The following is a 23337-nucleotide window of genomic DNA, read 5'->3' on the forward strand; positions in this document are numbered from 1 at the left end:
TATGCCCCAAACTGGACAATCTAGAAGAAATGGATACATTCTTGGAAACATACAGCCTATCAAAACTGAATCATGATGAAATAGAAAATCTGAACATGGATTACTGGTAAAGAGATTGAATCAGTGATTTAAAAGCTGCTGAGATCAAAGGAAATAAAAAAGACCTACCAAGAAAAAGGTCCAGGACCAGATGGCTTTACTAGTGAATTTTACTAAACATTCAAAGACCTACCAAGAACCTACCAAGAAATAGTCCAGGACCAGGTGGCTTTACTAGTGAATTTTACTAACCATTCAAAGAATTAATATGAATCCTTCTGAAAGTCTTCCAAAAAATATAATGGGAGGTCAAGCTTCCAAACTCATTTTATAATGCCACTATTACCCTGATACCTTGGGCCTAATACCAAAACCAGATAATGAATGGCACAAATTACAGGCCTATATCCTGATGAACACAGATGTAAATATCCTCAACAAAATATTAGCAGACCAAAGCCAACACTACATTAACAGGATCATATGCCACAATCAAGTATTCCAGGAATGAAAGGATGGTTCAGCATCCTCAAAGTAGCCAATGTGATACACCACCATGTTAACAGAATGGGGATAAATGAAATCAAATGAAGGATGAAAATCATATGGTCATCTTAATAGATACAGAAAAAGCATTTGTCAAAATTCAATACCCATTTATGATAAAAACTCTCAACTAAATGGGAATAGGGGGAACAGAATAAAGGCCATATATGATGAGCCCACAGGAAAAATATTCAACAGTTAAAAATTGAAAGCTTTCTTTAAGGTCAAGAGCAAAACAAGGATGCCCCTGTCATTATCTTTATGTAACATCATATTGGAAGTCCTAGCCAGGGCAATTAAGCAAGAAAAAAAAAAGGCATCAAAATTGGAAAGAAAGAAGTGGAATTGTCACCACCTATAGATGACATGATATTATGTATAGAAAACCCTAAAGATTCCACACACACACAAAAAAAACCTGTTAGAACTGGTAAATGAATTCAGTAAAGTTGCAGGATACATAATAAAACACAAAAATTTGCATTTCCACACACTAATAACAAACCATTAGAAAGAAAAATAAAGAGAGGTGCCTGGGTGGCTTAGTCAGTTGAGTCTGAGTCTTGGTTTTGTCTTAGGTCATGATCCAAGGGTGGTGAGATTGAGCCCAATGTTGGGCTCCACACTCAGTACTTAAGATTCTCCCTCTCCCTTTGCCCCTCTCCTGCCATGCATGCACATATGCACACACTGTCTGTCTCTCTCTCAAAAAAGAAAGAAAGAAAGAAAGAAAGAAAGAAAGAAAGAAAGAAAGAAAAAGAAAGGAAACAATCCTATTTACAATTGAATCAAAAAGAGTAGAATACCTAGGAATAATTTTAACCAAGGAGGTGAAAGACTTGTATATTGAAAACTATAAGACCTTAATGAAAGAGATTGAAGAAGACACAAATGAGTGGAAAGATATACCATGCTTATGGATTGGAAGAATAAATATTGTGAAAATGTCCTTATTATCCAGCGCAATCTACAGATTCGGTGAAATCCTTATCAAAACTCCAATGACATTTTTTCGAAGAAATACAAAAAACTAATCCTAAAGTTTATATGGAACCAAAAAAATCCCCAAATAGTTGATGCAATCTTGAGAAAGAAGAACAAAGCTGGAGGCACCATGCTCCCCAATTACAAACTATATTACAAAGATATAGTAATTAAAACAGTATGGTATTGGCATAGAAACAGACATAGACATAGGTCAATAGAATAGAGAGCCCAAATAAAACCATGTATATATGGTCAATTAATTTACAATAAGGAGGAAAGCATATACAGTGGGGACAGTCTGTTCAGTGGTGTTGGGAAAACCAGATAGCCATATGCAAAAGAATGAAACCCAACCACTATCTCTCACCATATACAAAAACTGAATACAAATGGATTAAAGACAGGGTGCCTGGGTGGCTCAGTTGGTTACATAGCTCCCTTCAGCTCAGATCATGATCCCAGGGTCCTACGATCCAGCCCCGCATCAGGTTTCCTGCTCAGCTGGGAGCCTGCTTCTCCTCATTTTGCCTGCTGCTCCCCCTTACTTGTGCTTTCTCTCTCCTTCAAATAAGTAAATAGTCTTTTAAAAAATGGATTAAACTTGAATGTTTAAGACCTGAAACGATAAAACTCCTAGAAGAAAACAGGCAATAAGCTTTTCGACATGGGTCTTGGCTATGATTTCTTTGAATCTGACACTGAAAGCAAAAGGAACTTACTAAATGGTAGAAAATATTTGCAAATCATAATATACTGAGCAGTTAATATCCAAAATATATTAAGAACTCACCCAACTCAATGACTAAAACTCCGTTAGACAATCCAATTAAAAAAATGAGCAGAAGATCTGAGTAGATACTTTTCCAAGGAAGATCAACAGGTGGCCAATAGGTACATGAAAAGATACTTAGCATCATTAATTGTCAGAGAGATGCAACTAAAAATCACAATGAAATAACATATTAGAAAGGCCATTATCAAAAAGGGAAGAAATAAGTGTTGGTGAGAATGTGGAGAGTAGAAACCCTTCCGCACCATTGGTGGGAATGCAAACTGGTGCAGCCACCGTGGAAAAAAGTATGGAGGTTCCTCAAAATATATGATCCAGCAGTTCCACTTCTGAATATTTTCCAAAGAAAATAAAAACATTAACTTGAAAAGATACATGCATCCTCAAGTTTATTGAAGCATTGTTGACAAGAGCCAAGATACGAAAATGACCATTGTCCATTGATTTGTGAATGGGTAAACATTGTGATATATATGCTTATAATGGAATATTTGGCCATGAGAAAGAATTCATTCTGTCCATTTGTGACAACATGAATGATGGTCTCAAGGGCCTCTAGGACATTATGTTAAGTGAAAAATGTCAGACAAAGAAAGACAAATACAAGATAGTCTCTCTTAGATGTGCAATTAAAAAAAATAAGCTCATAGATACAGAGTACAGATTGGTGGTTATCAGAGGTAAGAGACTGGGTAAGAGAAATGGGTTCAAAAGGGAAAAGGAAAGAAAAAAGTTATGTAGAATGGATTGAAGTATAAAAAGGTGAAAGTACCCTTATTACGTCCCCTCTATGTATCCTACCCCAGCCTATCCTCCAAGACTAACCACACTTAAAAATTTTACTACATGTTTGTGAGGATATGTACTTGGATGTGTTACACACATACTTGACATGGGATGCTTACATATACAAAAACCATGATACTTAGCTTATCTTTCAGTTTTTGTTGTCCTGTTGGGAACAGTAGTCCCCTACAACCTTCTACCTCCTACCCTGAAGTGGACCTAAGCCTTTAGTTTACTTGAATATGGGGGGAAAAACCTTTTAAAAATGGAAAAACAATCTTGATACAAGCAGAGCAGAAACATTTTATTTGTCAAATTACATACCATTATTACATTAAATACATTATTAGAATGTATTTCCTCATTTAGGAAAAAGGGACAAACAGTGGTAGGAAAACAATGTAATTCTCCTGTCTCTGGAGATCTTTGTTATTCTGCAGGTTAGAATGTGGCAAGACTCGTTGTAATTGAGATGCCTTGTAATACCATTGATAGAAATCCAAGGAGAGGGCGAGTCAGCAATTCCTTTGAAAAGCTTGGTATTGTCCTCACCTCTTGTTACACACCCTTTTCTTTGTCACATTACTCTTTCAGTCCATGCATCAAGAATATCTTCATGATAAGCAGTTTCATTCCGTGAAGCTTAGGACATATTCTCAGCATGAAATACCCTCTAACAGAGGTATCTTCCAATCTTCAATTATCACATAAACCATCACCTCAGGAGGTTGTATCATCACCATCCATCAGGCATCTTGGCTAGTTTTTCTTCCATTTAAAAATTAGTAGGAGTGCCTGGGTGGCTCAGTAGGTTAAGTGGTTGACTCTCGATTTCAGCTCAGGTCATAATCTCAGGGCCCTGGAATGGAGTCCTGCATCTGGCTCTATGCTCAGCAGGGAGTCTGGTTCAGGACTCTCTCTTTCCCCCTCTTCCCCTCCCCATGCTTGCTTGCTCTCTTTCTCTCTCAAACAAACAAATCTTAAAGAAATAGTAACATTGAAAAAAAAAGGATAATCATTTTAAAAAACTTCTTTGGAACAATTCCTAGTTTGGATGTGTCTGCTGTATTGACTCCTAGGTGAGTTATTTTCAACTCTGGTGTTTTCTATAGTTGTTTGGCGCTTTTCTTCTCATGTATCAAAAAGTGGTGAAAATCCATGAAATATTTTGTAAAGGACTTTGCACTGTTCTTTGATGCTGTGTGCTATGTTTGCAAAGTAGTAACAAAGTTTTTCAAAGGTTACCGTTTGGAGAACCTACTGTTTCTTAAATCCATACAAGAAGGAAAATAGAGTTGAAGTCTCTTTGTGTGGGTTGGCCTTTGTTTAGCAAATAAATGACTTCATTACATTTTTTCCCCTAAATGCCTAGTTTATTATGGACAGTCACAAAAACCTGGTATATATGGGGCGGGGGGGGGGGGTAGAGAAAGAGAGAGAGAGAGAGGCAGAGACACAGGCAGAGGGAGAAGCAGGCTCAATGCAGGGAGCCTGACGTGGGACTCGATCCTGGGTCTCCAAGATCACGCCCTGGGCTGAAGGCGGTGCTAAACCGCTGAGCCACCCGGGCTGCCCTATTTTTTAAAAAGTTATTTAATATTGACTTTTAAAATTGTATAGTGAGTGTTTACAAGAGGTCAGTGGTCGCTAGATTTTTGGGATGGTGCACATTTAACAATCATTTTCTCAGGTCCTGAGACTGAGTTTGATTTTCTTGGCCTAGATTTCAAGAGGTTTCAAGAGGTGATGAGTGCTGCGATTTGAGGGAGATGGATTCTCTGAAGCATTCAGTTTAACAGCCCCAGGGAGTGGCATTGCCACTTGGTTAATTAGTTCATGGAGCCTCCCTTTGGGCTAGTTTATCAGGATTATCCCTCTTTTTACAGATTAAGAAAATGAGGTGTGAGGCATTGAATTGGTTCTTGAGAATGTGTTGGCAGTTAGTTCTGGAGTTCAGAATTGGGAGATTATTATTATTTCAAATATATATTTTCAACAACTGTTTTCACTGAGCTCGTTTTTTTTTTATAACAGATGGATTCATATTTTTTGAGTCATGTAAGTTTTAACTTGAATTTGATGCAACTGTGGTTATTGTCTTATTGTCATATGGAGTTTGTGAACTTGGGAGTTAAATCACATATAGATTTCCTAGGTTCACATGAAGCCTTGTGGGCTTGAGCAAGTGTTTAATATGGCCGTCTGTGACACAAACACAATCTAAAAAAGATACAACAGACAAAAGGATGTTTTGGAAAGCATGTGTGATTTGTATTGGAGGATCTGCACTAGGTCCCTGGCTCACCTCATTCTAATAGGGTAAATGTGCTTGTACTGCTTTTGCTACCTTTCACTTTAGGAATAGTTTCAAGAAAAATATTAGCCAAATATTTATTCAGTTCGCTGTTTCTCTACCTCCCCACCTATGCACCTGTTCGCCTTTCTCCTTTACACTCAGGGCATGACTCTTCACTCTGATTAATTAGGCTTACCTATGTCTCGGTATCCAAATAAACGGGTTTCTGAGATGGTGTTGAACCCAGTGAAGAATCCAGGCAAGAGATTAGCTGTTAGCGTATCCTCCCATTACTTTGTGGTGATTCTCAAACTGACACAACCCAAGCAGGACTATTATTAATGTGCTAGGTCCAAAATGAATGAGTTTTGAATTGATACCTTTTCATTTGCTTTGGTTCCATGGTCATAGATTCCACACTAACATTGGCCAGCCATTGACCAATCACCAATAAGGCTATTCCTGGTACCCAGGGTCTGAGTGGGAGCACCGCGCATGCCATTCCTGGGTGTCCATCCCACTGTAACTAGGTGTATGGATACTTAACATTATACTCATATTTCAAATACTATTTATTTATTATTTTTTAATTTTTTTAATCTTTAAAAAAATTTTTTTGTTTGTTTTTATTTATGATAGTCACACACACACACACACACACACACACACAGAGGCAGAGACATAGGCAGAGGGAGAAGCAGGCTCCATGCACCGGGAGCCCGATGTGGGATTTGATCCCGGGTCTCCAGGATCGCGCCCTGGGCCAAAGGCAGGCGCCAAACTGCTGCGCCACCCAGGGATCCCAATACTATTTATTTTAAATGGCAAGGGAAATTGTATGGGCTAATAAGAAAATTTACACATTTTAGAGACATATTCTAATTTATTATTGTATTTTTCATTATCTAAAGCCATAGCACCATGTGATCAATCCCTCATCCCTGAAAAGGAGTCTAGAAAAGCTTCCCTTCTGTGCAGTTGATTTGACTTATTTTTGTGTGTGTGATTGAAGTTATTATTTGAAATGCCAATTAAAAAATGCATTGTAAATTAAAAATCGTGCTTTCTCCAAAAAGTTTTAGTTGTCTTATACAATGGTCTTACTTTTTTTTTCTGAACTCAGATATATTACTTGGATTATTTTTTCAAATTCTATTATTAGTATATCTGAAAACAGCCTAGTTAATTTAATTATAATGACTCAGAAACATATATTTAAGGTTAATCTTCAGTTCAACTGGTTAATCATGAACATTTGGGGAAAATTTTTGCCATGCTGAATGAGGAAAACAATTATTATTCAAAACAAGTGGTTTGCTTTAGTTCCAGCAGCAACGTATATACTCAAAATTATATATATGTTTTTAAGTTCAATTTGCCAACATATATAATTATTTTTAAGTCTTTTATTTATGCATTTCTGTATATTGTTTATAGATATGTATGCTCTAAAGAAAAAGAATATTTTAGCCAATTCAACAGGAATTTTGAAGTTATTTGTTTACACAAATCCCAACAGGGAAGGTCTTAAATAATCAAGGTCAAGAGGCAAGACTTTGAACAAAACTACTAGGGTATGAAGTCTGTGCTCAGTACATTACTAGGTAATATTGAGAGTAACACCAGAGGAACATAATTAAAAATCAAATACATAAAATGTGTCACATGTCACATGATGGTTAAGTGCTATGGGAAAAGCATCAGGGAAGGGCACTAGGGAGCCAGGAAAGTGGCATCAGCTTTAAGACAAGCAGATGATTAATGGATCCAGTAGAGGTAGCTGGGGACAAAAATCAAGGTGAGGATTAGCTTTATGAAGAGATAAGGTTCACCGGAGACAGGCAGCAAAGGGGAAAGGTGGTGAAGGTGAAGATGTAGATGAGGTGGGTTGTGGAGGAAGGGGAGCTCCAGGGGCTTCATGCCTGTTGGCCCCAGTTTCCTTCAGTTTAGAAGGAAAGTGAGTGTACCTGCCCTGGGATTTTAGAGTTCAGCATGGTGGGTAGGGATTGAGGAAAAATCCACAGACAGTTGACTAGTGAGCAGAGGGCTGCTGGGAGCTCAAACCAGCCCTCGTGCCCAGGGGTGCCTTGTGCTTCTTGCCATTGGCTGTTGAGAGCCAGGAAACAAAGGCTGGGGAAGTGGGCCGATGGAGAGGGGAGAAGTGGAATCTGTAGGGAAAATGGGATGGGGTCACGTGCCTGGGGTGGGGGGAGCGCCTAGATTCAGCCTGAAAGCGGAGTCTGGGGTGGCTGGATGGGGAGCCCTGCAGAGTCCCAGATTTTATGGGATTACTTTGTTTCTGTGTTAGGGAAAGCAGTGTTTACAGTGTTGCCTCAAAATTCTCAGGTGCAGGCCCAATTGCGGGCACAGATGGTAAGCAGTAAAGCCAGGGCTTGGGGGAAATTTTTCTTGAGAGCTTTGGTAAGGGCATGCAGTAGTGCTAGAAAGTGAGCTCAGAGTGTTTATATAATTGGGGGACACCCCCACCCCCACCCCACGCCGCAAGATTTTAAGATTTTTAACAAAGGCACAACAGGTCTCAGCCCCTTCCTGAAAACCTGTAGCTTTTTTTAATTCCTGGGGGGCTGGGGGGGGTGGGGAGAAAAGAAAACCTAACAGAAGCTCAGTGATTTGCATTTCTTTGCTTTTTTAAAGGTGAAGCCAGTAATGCACAGCAGGATCAACGTGTCCGCTCGCTTTAGAAAGCCACTGCAGGAGCCGTGCACGATCTTGTATGTTGAGGACTTTTACATTATAGTTGGAAGTTTGCTTTCCTTGTGGTTTGGGATTTGTTTTGTAGCTTTAAAAGTCTAACCATTTCCAATGGTGTGGCTAGCTGGTTTTTTGCCTTTTTTTTTTTTTTTCCAGTTTGATTGCAAATGGAGACATCATAAGTCCGGCTTCCCGCCTCCTCATCCCCAGAAAAACCTTGAATCAGTGGGATCATGTGCTACAGATGGTCACGGAAAAAATAACTCTGAGGACTGGAGCTGTCCACAGGTATGCCAGAGTCCCTCTTCTGTGAGTGCATGGGTTTCAGAAGTTTTCAGGATAATGTCAGGAGGCTCTGGAGCCACTGGTCCCCCCGTGTGAATATAAACATACTTTTTTATTTTTTTTTATTTTTTATTTTTTTAACAAATTTATTTTTTATTGGTGTTCAATTTGTCAACATATAGAATAACACCCAGTGCTCATCCCGTCTAAACATACATCTTTAGTATATAAATACATAAATGTAATTGAGAGTAATACTTAACATGTGGTAAGAAAAAGATTCAAATGGGACAAAAGACCTAAAAATTATTTCTCCTACCTTGAGCTCTCCAGCCCCTCTCTCCAGTACTTTTCTGCAGTCTTCCAGAAATATTCTGTGCATATGAAGGCACATACATCTGTTATTTCTTAAAAACACAGATGGGCACACATACATATCCACACAGAGTAAGTACATAACCTTGTACTTTATAAGTAAGTACATACCTTGTATAGATTTTTCCTGTAATAACAAATCTTGGAGATTTTTCTTACCAGCACCAATGGCTACAAAATACTCCATTTTGTGAGTGAGCCCTGATCTGTTATAATAGTCTCCTCTTGATGAAAATTTAGGTTATTTCTCATCCTGTGCTATTACATGTACATGTGAGCAGAGTTTATCAGGAGATGAAAGTGTCTTGTAAATGTCTTTAAAATTTTGCTAGATACTGTCAACTGTCTTCCAGGGAGTTTGTACTAATTTGTACTCTCACCAAAAGTACAGGAGAGGGCCTACATTTCCTACTCTGGTCTATACCTTAAAACTAATAAACATTTTGTCTTTTCATTCATGTTGGGTGAAGGTAGTATTTCAGTGTTTCTTGCTTTTTATTTAATATACTACAGTAATAACAAAAACATCTGTTGCTCATTTCTTTTGTGCAAGGAATTATTTCAAGTGCTTTACATTTTAAACTTAATTAACTCGATAACCCTGTGAGATAAGTAGGGTTATTATTCTTTTTTAATAAACATGAAACATGCAATGGGGGGTGGGTGAAGTTATTTGCCCAAGATTAAGCAGACAGTGGGTAGCAGAACTGGGATTCAAGCCTGTTTAGTAGGCAATCTGGCTCCAGAGCCTGTGCTCTTAACTACTAAGCTATTCTCTGAATAAATGTCACAAATTTATCTTTCATTATATATGAATTATCTGTATAGCCTTTACATATTTATCCTATTGATTTATAGACACTCTTTACATATTATAACACTTGGCCTCTTCTCCTATGAGTTTTAAGTATGTCTCCTATGAGTTCTATGTATGTTTTCAGTTTGCATTTTTTATTCTCTTTATGTTTTTTGTTTTGTATACAGTTAAGTTGAATTTTGGTACAGTGAAAATTTCAATCTTATGATCATTAAGTTTTATGACCAACTTAGCCTTTCCTCATTCCAAGATTATAAAAATACTCTGCAGTGTTTTCATCTTGTACTTTTAAATTTCATTTAAACTTTTGATCCTTCTGGATTTATTTTGGTGTTAGGAGTGAAGGCAGTAGTTCCTTTTTTTCTTTTTAAAGATATATTATTGTGTCTTTTGACATATACATAAATGTAAACCAACTCAATAAATAATATAAAGCACCCAAAGATACATACATACAGTTGCATGCCCATATATACCTGTTCATACATATATTGATCTGAACAAATTTACACATGAAAATAAAATATATATAAGTATAAATACAGAAATGAAAATATAAGTTTCCCCCCCCCTCTAGTACTTGAATACTTAGAGAAATTAATTCTTAGTGTATGCCAGATATGAGTGAGATTTGGTTGCTGGTCACTTGGGACATGCCTATTTTCCGTTAGCAGAACATTGAAAAGGCTTATGGTTGGATCCTCCTTGTACTTTGGTATATTTGCATATCAAAAACATCCCATTAAAACTGGTTCAACTACCCGTTTATGTTTCTTGCCCTTTATAAAAAAGAAGAAAGCAGGTCAACCAACGTCCTATAAAAGAAGGTCACAGGTTAGAATTTATTCCGTATACTTAACTACCTGCGGAGGAAACCAATCAACTCTTGGCTATTTCCAGATCCACAGTGATACTGTCTTTTCATTTCAAGCCATAAAGTTAACTACTGACTCAGATCTTCCTGTTTTGAAGGAAAATGGGTATCTGGGTCCAGGCCAGCAGTTCTCAACCTGGGATGATTTTGCCCCTAGCAGACATTTGGCAGCATCCAGAGTCATTTTTGGTAGTCACAGCCTGGGATTGGGCAGCTACTACTACCATCTAGTGGGTAGAGGCCACGGATTCCCTTGGCATCCTGTGGTTAGTTCACCAGCAGCTCCTGCCTCTCCCCATCCCCCAACAAAGAATTATTGGAACCAAAATGCCAATAGCACCATTGTTCAGAAACACTGGTCTAGGTTAAGGCAGGAAAACCAGAAAACCTGGATTAGATGTTGATAGTTAGATTTGTAGGGATGGATAGAATTACAATGTTATAAAGAAGTAGCGTCTTTATATTAAATCAATCCAAACACATTTCAGGTTTTTTGTGGCTGTTTTCTTTGTACTTCTTGGCTTCTTTTGATATAGCCATTTCCATAATCAGTCAAGAAGCAGACACATCAATACCTTTTTTTTCTTTGTAAATGTCACTGACTTTTATTAGGTAATATAAGAAGTCTGAGAATTTTAAAAAATTATTTTCTTGAACTCCTCCCAGTCACAAACTCTTGTTTATAACCCTCAAAATGACGCATTGCCTTTCTCATGTGGTTTTCTGATAGTCTGCTTTTTCTTGTTCCTTAAAAAAAATTCCGTGGACTCTAAATTGTCTAGTAAAGTTATCACTGTTCTGTTAATAAGTAACATATTCAGTGTAGCAGTTTTACAGTAAAGGGAGGTCCTTGTGAAATCCCTTGATTCTGGGAAGATGAGGGGAGCGAAAAAATAAATAAATAAAGCAAAAAGGAAGAAGCATGAATGCTATGCAGTTCTGCATCATTAATCCTAGCAATGAGCTCCTTGGCCTCTTGTTATCTGACCCCGTCCTGTGTATGTTTGGATGCACTGTCTTGGCTGAGGGCTCTTGCACAGAATGCAGTAAGTTTGTCAACCTGAAAAGGACATGAAGAAAATGAATTGGAACAGTGCTAACAACATAGAAATAGAAGACTCGCTCTTCAGTGGGAACTGAGCTTTATTCAAAGCACCACGCTCTGTGCAAGTGAACGCTTTCCATCCAGTCTTACTGTGGCAGCAAGAGAGGGTCCTTCTGTCGGATTGTTTGGTTTACTGGGGTGAAGCACTGGGCAGGGGGAGTGTAACTGTCTCTACATCGTAACCCTGGCATTTAGTCAAACCTAATGACTTTGAGGCATTTCGGATTTGCTAACTAGAATAGTAACAAATGAGCCAACTGGAGAGAAGAATGCTTTCATGGAACTTTGTAATTTTAAGTAGCTCTTTCATGCTTGTTAAAATTTTAATGGTTGGCATTCCTATTTCCGCAGACTTTACACGTTGGAAGGAAAACCTGTTGAGAGCGGGGCGGAGTTGGAGAATGGGCAGTTTTATGTGGCCGTTGGCAGAGATAAGTTTAAGAAATTGCCTTACAGTGGATTACTTTTTGACAAGTCCACAATGAGAAGGTCCTATGGGTAAGTGTTCATCCTCATGCACGTCTCACCTTTTAGTTATCACTTGAAATAACATTGAGTCTTATGCTGACCACTGGTATATTTTATGTAATCTTGTTTGTCAGTTAGAATGGAAAGCATGTATAATGTATATTGATTCTTTTTGCCATGATGGAGACTGGAGATTTTTTTTTTTGCACAAAAATATAATCTTGGGGAATCTATGAAAGTTATATAGTATTTTTTTTTTTTTACCATTCACTTGTGAATTCATATTAAATATAAAGATTCATTTTTGTGAAGAAGATACAGGGCAATGGGCTTCTATATAGCATCATTATTTGAAGTTTTAATAATGTCTCCACTGGCTACCTAGACCAAATAATTTTCAGTTTGTGCATATACAAACATCTACAAATGTTAAAAAACATATTTTATCTTTGTTTTAATGATAATAAGAGATAAAAACGATATAATTGTCCTTAAGCCATTAAGTCGAGCAGTAGACAATATAATTATTACATGCAAGATTTTAAAGATTACACTTTTAATTACACACAATGCACTATGACCCCTTTTCTGCTGTGAAATTTCATGTATTTGTGAAAGATGCCTTATTTCAGCCCAGTAGATGGATGTCAAAGGCATGCATGAAGAGCCCCCAGCCTCTGGCAGATGCAGGCACCCTGGCTTGGTCATGGTGCTGTGGTTTACCATCTGTGCTGCTTTTCACAGAGGATTCTATGGCCACTTAGCTATCGCAAACTGAATTTTCAGGACTGTCCTCTGCTAGGGTGTGTATTACTTGCACAGATACAGCAGAAGATCACCAATTTGTTTTCCATTAATTTGCCATTTGTGAAGCTTGTTGGAGAGAGAGGCTGGCCAAGGATTTCCAGATAAGTAAGGAATGAAATGGACTTTGGGGAGGTGTTTGGAGTGTGCAAGAACACATGGTTTTCCAGCACTTTAGAATTACTTACAAGCAGACTTACTGATGACAACCTTAGCCACCCATGAAATATAGTCCAGTGACACTGGATTCACTTGCTGTGGGCTACAGTGTGTTCTTGAGGGCAGTGAGAAGTCTGTAGCTCATGGTGGCCTCTCTCAGACAAATTAGTAAGACATACCTTCATCTACATATGGGCTTCTTTTCAGAGGAGATCAGGGAGTTCCAAGATAAGTTTCCTCCTAACATCTGTGAAGCAGTATTTCTATAACCAAAGAAAACTTTTATTTTTGGTTGAGAATGACCAGTCTAGGAGTGTCCCTGAATATAAATGCTAGTGTTTTGCCATTCTGAGCTTCTGCGGACATTATGAAAACAATGGAAATGTATTGTTTGGAAATGTATTGTTTGGCAAAATCACCACTCAGCTTAGGAAAGGACTTTTTGAAATGCATGTAGAAAGTTTAGGGAGTTGAATAAAACTGCTGCAGAAAAATTGAAGGTGGTACTAAAAGTTTATAGGGAGCATTGATTAAAATAGCTTAATGTTAAAATTATAAAGCTTTTGGGATGGAATTTAACAATTTTATGGTGGTCTTGGTGAAATTGGGAAAGTATATAGTACTTTCTTGAAAAACCCATGTCCCTTAAGCAGTTGACTTGCAGGTTGGGATGACAAGTTGGGATGACAGTTGTCTTGCATTGTGTATTATTTGTAAATAATATTCAGATTTCTAAATTGCTATTTGTTTCCGCAGTCAGAAAGCTTCTTCACTACCTCCTATTGTAGGATCCAGAAAGTCTAAAGGGAGTGTAAGTATCAGATGCTTTACTCATTAATGTTCTCTATTCCTCTATGATACAGAGAGACTGTCCTCTGGGTTTCAATTAAATTTGAAGAGATAAAACTTAACTGCCTTGTTGGCATATAAACAATTATGTGAAACAACACTAGAACATTAATGTTGCAGTGTAGGTCTTCGAAGTGAACTAACATTTTTAAAATATAGGTTCCAAAGTAGGTGTCTTTTTCCTTGTGTACTGACCTGATGTAACTTACCTCACAGTTGAAATCTGAGCAATGACATGTAAAAGTAGAAGAAAGGATTAGATCACATTAGTGGTCTCCTCAGTCTGGCTTTCTATCTCTGACAAGGAATAAATATTTTTTTTGAAAAAAATAAGATCAAAAGAAGACAATCCTAACGTTACATTCTTTTAGAAGACTGAGAATCACTCTACATAGTTTCCTATCAGAACTTTTCCACCCATGATTCCTCCATCTATTTGCTAACTCGGCAAATGTCCATTAAGTACCTTTCATGGAGGAGCTGTGGTGAGAGTTTAGTAGGTGACTTGGTAACCTGGTTGTATCTTCAATCCATACTCCCTGTCAGGGATGGGAGACAAGTCATGCTGGAGTGCTGCTTTGAGAGGTTTTTCGGGCTGAGGCTTCTCTTTCTGCTTCTTTGAATGAACTGCCTGACCAGCTGTGATCAGAATTGATTTGACATTTCCCCATCTGGACATTTTCCCCTGATTTAACTAAGCAAAATTCTTTTTTACAGATTTTATGACATAAGCGACTACTGGGCAATGATCGGTGTCCTGATGATGGTTTAGGTTTCTCTTCCCCTCCCGCCCCCCCCCACCTTTTTGTATATCATGCAACAGTCTTTGGAGAAAAAAAAAGAAGTAATTTTGTGTGAAGTAGCGCTGAACTCAGAATAACAAGCAATAGATGTTTATCGCCCATGTGCAAGTTGAGGGAGGGTCTCATACTGTTTATAACAAAGCTTTTGTGCTCAGGAAATGTATGATCTGGTCGAGAACAGCCTGAGAAGGTAACGAATGCTGAATAGCGAGTATGTAGTGAGATTGGTAAATATGAGGTAGAGGGAGTCAAATGTATGTTCGCCAAAGCACATGAAGGAAGTTGCACATGAGCCACACCTTTGAGGGTTATTTGCAACAGGTGAAGGCTAATGAGGGAAAGGGGTTCCCGATGGAAAGGATAGTGTAAGAAAGGAGCCACGATGTGGATTTCAGGAGGCGATAATACAGGTTGCTATCCACCCTCAAAAACAAGAAAGGGAAGCCCCAACAGAAGGAGCATATGTTCCCACTGAATGAATGGCAGGGGACAGACTTGAGTATAGATGACCTATCTGGAGGGAACTCACTCTCATGACCCTGGGGACAGTGAGTCCCTCAGGCTAACTGATCTGAGTAGAGGATCCATCCTGTGTGGAGGCTGGTATGCCTGGAATGGTAGGTGGCTGTTTCAGATGGCCTTGAATGTCAGAACCAAGAGTTTACTCCTTATCCTTGAGTAGAGGGCAGCTCATGAAGGCTTACAAGAAGTGAGAATGTGAACCTGGAAGGTTGGATCTTTTTTTGTGGAGAAAGACTTAGCATGGTGAGAGGCCACAGATGAGAGACATGTGTTATGTGACCATTGGAAGCAGGAGCCTTGGCATAAGATGAGAAGATCCTAGGCTAGGAAGGTGGGAAAGGTGGCAGAGGGTTGAATGGAGAGATTGGAGCCAAAGATAACTGCACGTTCTTGAGCTTGGATGGCTGAGAAAATAGGGTTACTCTGGCCAAGGAGAGGGCAGTGGGAGGAAATAATGACGTGCCTGATTTCAAACATACTGAGTTGAAGTGTCATCACAGAATCTAGTTGAAAGTGTTCAGCAGGCAGCTGTGCTAGAGACCGAAGCCTGAGGAGGATATGGGGCAAGTCTATCCTCACAGCGGTCATAGCTGGAGAGCAGACCTGTCACCCTGGTGTTCTTTCCTGGCATCCAGCACAGCCTGGCAGGGAGCAGCCCTCCTCCTGCAGTTGAGTGGGAGCCTGGAGAGGGTGTACACAGATCACAGAGGACCCAGCCTGGAAGCAGCTTGACTGCATGGATCTGTAGAGGAGGAGTAGAAGGAGGAAAGAATGTTCCAGTGACTGAAAGAGCAATTTTAGCCACTACCAAAGCTAAAACCCATGAATTTAGGGTTTGGAAATTTTGTCCTCTTGCTCTTCTTCAGGATTTTGGAGCAGAATCTCCTTGTCTACTAGGTGTGTGCAAGCTCATCAGTTCCCATGGTGCCACTGCAAGAATGATGGTTGGGCAGATACCCAGTGGACTTCATATCTGACCTTAGGTCAACCAGGAAGTGCATGTCCGGACCAGGACCATAACTCAACTCTTTGCATTCACAGTTACCAGATCTTGAAATCACATGCTTATTATTCTGAAGTTTGGAATGTCTAAATTTTTTGTTAGAAATCTGTGTTTTCCACTTTAGAATTCATATGCAAGAGGCACATTTATGCAGTCTTCTTTCTTGCCTGCTTGTTTGGAAATTCTTTAGAATCTGGACTGTGAATGCTGGTTCGTCTAATGGCAAATGGAGTTGCCCATACATCTAGCTTGGAACAGAGCCCCAGGGAGATGGAGATGAGCAAGAAACCCATGGTGCTCTGAGCCCAGGGTACACCTGGCAGAAAGCAAGGTTAAAGTAACAATTCCAGAAATCAATATATAATTACGAAGTGCAGTGGGAATGACAGAGAAGTACAGAGCAGTAGGAGAGACAATAGAAGGAGGACCTACTTAGAATAGGTATGTCGGGACTGGTCTTCTCTGGGTAAGTGACCATTGTGGAAAGACTCAGCGTCATGTCGTGCTTCCATCTCATAGACTGAGCAAAGACTCAGAATTACATTTCCATGCTCAGACTTAGAAAAATAAAATGACTGTAGTTTTGACCTCTTTCCATGATGCTTCAGAAACATTCTATCTATCCATCTGTCTACCCATCTGCTCATTCAGTCAGCCATTCAGTGTATACTTGTTGAGCACATGGGAGTAGACACTATCAACCTCTAAGCAAATATACAGATAATTTCACATGGTGCTACACAGTGGGAGGAAAATAAAATGTAGCAGGGCACAGATTGATTGAAATTTCTCTGAGACCTTAATGATGTAAATGAGCCAGTCCTGTAAGGTGGGGGCAGGGACAGAAAGAGCCCCTATGGCAGAGAAAATGGTCACAGAGGCCCTTGGTGAGAAGCCTGGCATCTGGGCATGTGAGAAGGAGATGCAGAAAGCCAGAGTGGTCTGCGATGAGATTGGAGGGGCACATAGGCACCATGCTAGGAGTTGGGGTTGTATCCCTTGATGGGACACCATCTGAGGGTGAGAAGAAGAGAGGGATGCCGTTTCACTTAGTGGTTTGAGAGATGACTCCGGCTGTGGTGTGTACAGAGGAGTGGGTCGGGAGAAGGACATAAGCAGGAGGCAGTGGGGTGGCTAAACCCAGCACACTGTGCAGGTGACTTGGACAGGTGGCAGCAGGTGAGATGAGTATCTGTGACTATTCTTCCTTGAGTATCTTGTAACAATTGTCTCTGATTGGTGTATTCGGCCAACAGGCATTTACGGAGTGCATGTTACTGTTTTGGTGCTTGTGGGGACAGTAGAGGCAGGGAATCTAGAGAAGACACTAGGTGTATGAAGCTTACATTCTGGAGGAGAGAAAGACAATTACACAATACATTCGGCAATAATTGGGAATAAGTTTGAAGAGAAAACATGAAGTAATGGAAGAGAAAGTGAGAGGATGCTATATCATCTGGGTGGCCAGGGCAGGCCTCTTTTAGGAGGTTATATTCGGGCAGAGGGGCATAACCCGCTTGGCACGCAGCAGTGTGAATGCTCGCGGTGAGCCACATGGACAGACCATTATTGTCGCCAATTCCAAAGTCACAAACTCCGTCTTTAACAGAAGGATTATTTTACTCCTTTCCTGTAATTAATTGGAGAATGTACATGTTTGCAAGATGGTTAAGTGCTTGGCCCTGATGGAGGTGTGAGTGAGGGGGAGTCAGGAGGAGACCTAAGCTTTGCACTGCCCAGTTAGCAGGAGAAGCTCCTCTTGCTGCTGATACAAATCGAAGGGGATGCAGAACCAGATTTTGGAATTCACTTCTTGCAAGGCTTTCTAGGAATCACTCTGTTGCATAAGTAAGGGGAGTGTGGGTGGGGGCCTGATAGAGCACAGTGGGGAAGAGGAGAGAAAGCTGTGGGAGCCTGTGGCGGGCAGGTGTGGGGGGTAGGGGGACCCTGCTGGTGTGGGAATGCCTGGGTCAGCAGTAGGAAGTGCTGGTGATGGGGGCTTCTGGGCTCAGGGGACCCTTTCAGAGCAGCTAAGGAGCCCCCAAGGCCAAGCAGGGCTGGACCAGCTGGCCACGCCTCCTGCAGACTCCTAGAGCAAATTGAGTGTAGTTTTAACCTGCAGCTCTAGCCTTGAAAACAAAAGGGGGATATAAGTGAATTGTGTTAAATTCTAGGAAGTGTGAGAAACCACCCAATCGATCAGTGGGAAGCTGCTGTGGAGCTGCCCGGGGAACAGCCGTGGGGTCGAGCTGCCCCCTAGTGGGACAGGTATAAGCTCTGAGATAGTTGAAAGGCCCGGCCAGTGTTCTTGTCATTACCCCGTGGCTGATAGATCTTGTGACCTGTAGTTTACAGACTCAAATATCATCATTGCTAAAGTTCTGGCAAAAAGAGCACAAAAAACAAAACACGATTCTCCATGTATCACAAAGTCAATGTGTAGTGAGAGAAACTCCAGATGCTCCCAAAGCTCTATTTTGCCTTTTGGGAAACAGAGTCCAGTATGGGTAACAGGGCTTTTTTTTACACACTTGCCCTCACCAGGTATGCATGTGAGAGAAATGCCAGCCTGGGTTTGGGTCTTGTTTCCTTGTCGAGAGACTCCCTTCTGGGTGCATCTCTGAAAGACACCGAGGTGGAGGCTGCTCCGTGAAGCAAAACCCTCACAAAGTTGCCAAAAAACAAACTTGATGTTTTTTGGCCTCTGGTGCCTTTGGCATGTGTTCATGGGGGCTAGGAACACTTTTCCTGGGATAATGAAGGAACACCTGAGTTGGATGTCTCTTGTTGGAAAAAGCCCAGAGAACTATTTAAAAAATCCCAGTTTCAATAAAGTAGGGGAGATGGAAGGGCTCCTTTCAGTTTTTTGTTTATTTGAGCCAGAGGATTGCTATTCCTGACACATCCAACTATGATGGGTATAGGTCAAGAGGCAGGACAGTGGTCCAGATAACACACAGGGTCTAGTTTTCTCTTCTCTCCTTTCCTTTTCTTTTGTTTTCTTTTTCTTCTTTCTTTCTTTTTAAAAAGATTTTATTGGGGCAACCTGGGTGGCTCAGCGGTTTGGCGCCTGCCTTCAGTCCGGGGTGTGATCCTGGAGACCCAGGATCGAGTCCCACATCAGGCTCCCTGCATGGAGTCTGCTTCTCCCTCTGCCTGTGTCTCTGCCTCTCTCTCTATCTGTGTCTCTCATGAATAAATAATAAAATCTTTTTATTTTTATTTATTATTTTTTAATTTTATTTATTGTCTTTTTATTTTTAAGATTTTATTTATTTATTCATGAGAGACACAGAGGCAGAGACACCAGCAGAGGGAGACGCAGGCTCCCTATGGAAAGCCAATTTTGGGACTTGATCCCAGGACCTCGGGACCAGACCTGAGCCATAGGCAGATGCCCAACCACTGAGCCATGCAGGTGCCCCTGGGGTCCGGGTTTCGCGTAGGACATGCTGTAAAATCAGGCTTCTTCTTGAGTCCCTCCACTTTGGCACAAAGCCACAACTTGTCGCTTCCAGGTGGCCTTTTCAAGGAAGCATGCCATATAATAAATATTTGTAGGGCCTTGGCATGAGGAAGCTTCTGTGTAGTACAAAAATCAGACTTGGGTGACCTTGAGAAAGTTAATATCCTTTATCTGTAAAACAGTGACAATAATGCCATATTTGTGTTAAATGGGTATTTAGTATGTACAAAGTACTCAGTGATACTGTTTTATCAACTGGCATAGCTGTACAAGACTGGCAAAACTCCCTTATTTCCTATGCCCTCCAAAGAGCCACAACTCTCTATTTATGTATCCAGGTTATAAGTCACGTGTGGAAGTCCCCCCCTAAAAAGGAAGGAAATTCCTTCTCTTGATTCCTTTGTCCCCTCCTCCATATTTATTTGTAGATCACCTATTATTTATATAATTAATTATGTAAGTAAATGTGAGCCTATATAACTTACATAATTAACTATGTAAATAAATACGAATATATGTAATTTACATTGTATAGCTTATCTTTTTGTGTGTCATTATATATTTTATATTGTTAACACTTTAGATGAATCAACCTTTTTTCTTTGTTAAAAAAAACAAGCATTTAAATTGTTCCCAATCTTCCTTTTTTAAAAAATACTTTATTTATTTATTTATTTGAGAGAGAGAGAAAGAGCACAGAGGGAAAGGGAGAAGCAGACCCACCACTGAAAAGGGAGCCTGACATGGGGCTTGATCCCAGGACCCTGAGATCATGACCTGAGCTAAAGGCAGACGCTAACCAAGCAACTGAGCTGCCCAGGCTCCCATTTCCAGTCTTCTAATTACAAAACAGATTCTTCCCTTTATTTTAGTTTAATTTAGTTCAACAGAGCAACTGGCGATCAGCCATAATTCATTAATCAAATACATGAGTGTCCATTACTGAAGCCATGTTCTGTATCGTTATTGGAATCCACCAGTTTTTCCTGATGCTCCAGAATAAACCCTTTTGAGTGTCCTAATCGGAAATGGAGTAAATCAGAACTTCCTGTATAGTCAGTAAAAGAGTTGACTTTTAACACTGTATGAGTCCCAGGCACCCCTAAATGGGGCTTCAGCTACTCCCTTGTCATATGCCATTTGCAAAAATGCCTTCTCCTGGAGAGCTATAAAGGACTCTCGTGCCGAGATCCAGAGGTTCTTATCCACTAAGCTTCATTTTAGTCCTTGAAAATTCCACATCATCTTTGAACGTTCCAGTGGGCTTGCTAGAAGGGTGACTTTTAAAGTTTTAAAATTGTGGGGTGAATACACATGATGGAAAACATGAATATGAGACCTGGTGGATGGATGTGGAATCTCTACTCTAATTGTGTGATCTGTATCTTGTGCCAGGTAGTCTGTGGCCTTGTGAAAAAGAATCACTGGAGAAAAAGAAAATAAGCAACAACTTTGGTTGCAGTTAATGCAATAATTAAATGGAAGCGTATGTTTAAATTGCGGTTGGAATGGGAAATTAAATTATGCAAAAGAGTGTTATAGATTTGGACAAGTTTTCATACTGTTAATAAATCTATGCATAATTCATTTTCTTGTAGGCTACGACAAAATAGCATAAATAACTTCATTTGTAAGGCTGTGAATTTTTCTATTCTTAATTGGGTGATGGCTGAAACCATTTAAATGCTTCTGGATGACTGAATATATAAATGTTTAAAATGAGCAGTTATAATAGGTTTCTAGGCAGATTTGTTTATTTAATATTACTGCATTTATTTTTAGATACTAGCATAGTACAGATGTTGCATAAAGATTTCACTCAATATGGTATGACTTGGATATGATTTTTAAGAAAAAGATATTAACTCTGCTCTTGGAGAAAGTACTCTGCTACTCATGGAACAAATAGTGCCTGATAGGCACTGTACTAATTATTTTATAAGTGTTACCATTTCCTCCTCATGATAGACCTCAAGGCAGGTGCATTAGCCCCATTCAGCTAATTAGGAAACTGTCAAAGAAGGTAGGAGTGAGTTAGCAGGAGGGCCCATGGTTAGTGGTAGTGGCTCTGAGCCAGGTATTTTGGTCTCTAAAACTTGTATTCTTTCTTTTTCTTCAGCCTCATGCCTTAATACACTCAAGTGAGTTTAGCATCTGAGCATCTGAGAACCAAGTTGTCTTGTTAGCGGGGGGTTCCTTGCTTCAGCAATGGCCAAGCAGAGACTAAGTTGTTCTTTGGGTGCTTACAGTAGTCACCACTGTGGTGGCTGTTATGTGGCTCCCCGGGAGGGGTGGGGGGTTTGGGCCAGCGCAACTCAACCAACCTCTCCTTTGTGCTGAAGAGCCTCCTTTGCAGATGCAAAGTCTTCATTTCCAGTAGCATGTGGAGACCACGGACAACTACCGAATGTATGATAATTGGTGATTGCCTTGCAGGAGAGTGGTCTTGAACCGTTTGTGTCTGAGTAGCTCTGGATTTGCAATTGTTAGGGAACCTAGCAAGTACGAACAGGTGAATACATATTTGAGGTTTTCTGCAAACATAGTGTGATGATACCCTCACAGTGGCCACTGGTTAAGAAGGCATTTCTAGATTAACTGATCAAACTGAGGGTTATCAATCTTCCTCATCCAGTAGATTTTTTCGGAAGTCACAGGAGGGAGAGGGTGGTTCAAATGGTGGTCTTGCTGACTCCATGACCTTGAGCAAGATTCAACCTCTAAGCCTCATTTCCTCTGTGCAGTAAAGTATAACAGTATCTGTCTCACAGGGTTGTGAAGATTGAAAGAATTTTATAGAATGTCTGATACATATTAAGTATTCAACACTTCTCAGCTACAATTTTACTCTTGTGCCTCTGCTAGACCCTTCTCCTTGCACTAGGAAAAGTTAATGTGCATATTAAAATGAAGAGCAGGGAAGTAGTCCATTCCCTGTTCACCACCGGTTAATGACTTATGTTGACTAGGTGTTACTCTGGGTTTTCATTAGCCCATGGTAAGCGTCTCATCTTCTGCCACTCAGGGAAATGATCGTCAATCCAAGTCAACAGTTGGATCCAGTGATAATACATCCCCTCAACCCCCAAAGAGGAAAGGGAGAAAAGAAGAAGTGAGTTTGGAAAAACCCAAGAAAGGGAAGCAAAATGTAAAGTTAAAGAAATCACCACAAACAAGTCCAAACAGTGGTAAGTTTGTCCTTGTTATCATTATATTGTTTTTATTGAATGTCATCTTAAGGCTGTGATGCGATTTTAATTCTTAAATAGATCTATTTGTTTCTCTGGACCCACGGAAGATACTCCTTATCATCATATAGGAGAGTTTTCAAGGAAGACCTTTCATGTATGAAAGATTCTTCAGTATTTCCTGCTCACGTTCTGTTTGTGATTAGAGGTTGTGTCCAAGAACATGTGTTTTGAGGTAAAATATTTCTTGTGGTGGTCTCATGTAAGAAAAGGTAGCTCTTGTCATCTTTCTCTTCCATTGAAAGGGCTTGATTAACATTTTTATCAACTACTGTTAACATTGGTCTGTCTCACTTGTGTGTCTACAACCTCGGTACACATTGATCACAGGTTACTTTTAGCCACAGATCCCTTTCTCCAAAATGTTTTACAAAATTTCACTGATATCCAAGAGGATACTACA

General features: G+C 39.9%; 1 protein-coding gene across 1 annotated transcript in view; it reads left to right on the plus strand.

Annotated features, from left to right (window-relative positions):
- The window catches only part of DCDC2 (doublecortin domain containing 2), a 162164-nt gene that overhangs the window by 39017 nt on the left and 99810 nt on the right, over positions 1 to 23337 (plus strand). The window contains exons 4-8 of the mRNA XM_041771741.1: positions 8100 to 8176; positions 8313 to 8444; positions 11964 to 12110; positions 13800 to 13854; positions 22712 to 22874. Of these exons, the coding sequence (XP_041627675.1) occupies positions 8100 to 8176; positions 8313 to 8444; positions 11964 to 12110; positions 13800 to 13854; positions 22712 to 22874 (574 nt within the window). The remainder of the gene's footprint in view (positions 1 to 8099; positions 8177 to 8312; positions 8445 to 11963; positions 12111 to 13799; positions 13855 to 22711; positions 22875 to 23337) is intronic.

The sequence above is a fragment of the Vulpes lagopus genome, chromosome 10 (assembly GCF_018345385.1).
Source record: "Vulpes lagopus strain Blue_001 chromosome 10, ASM1834538v1, whole genome shotgun sequence".
Classification (NCBI taxonomy): Eukaryota; Metazoa; Chordata; class Mammalia; order Carnivora; family Canidae; genus Vulpes; species Vulpes lagopus.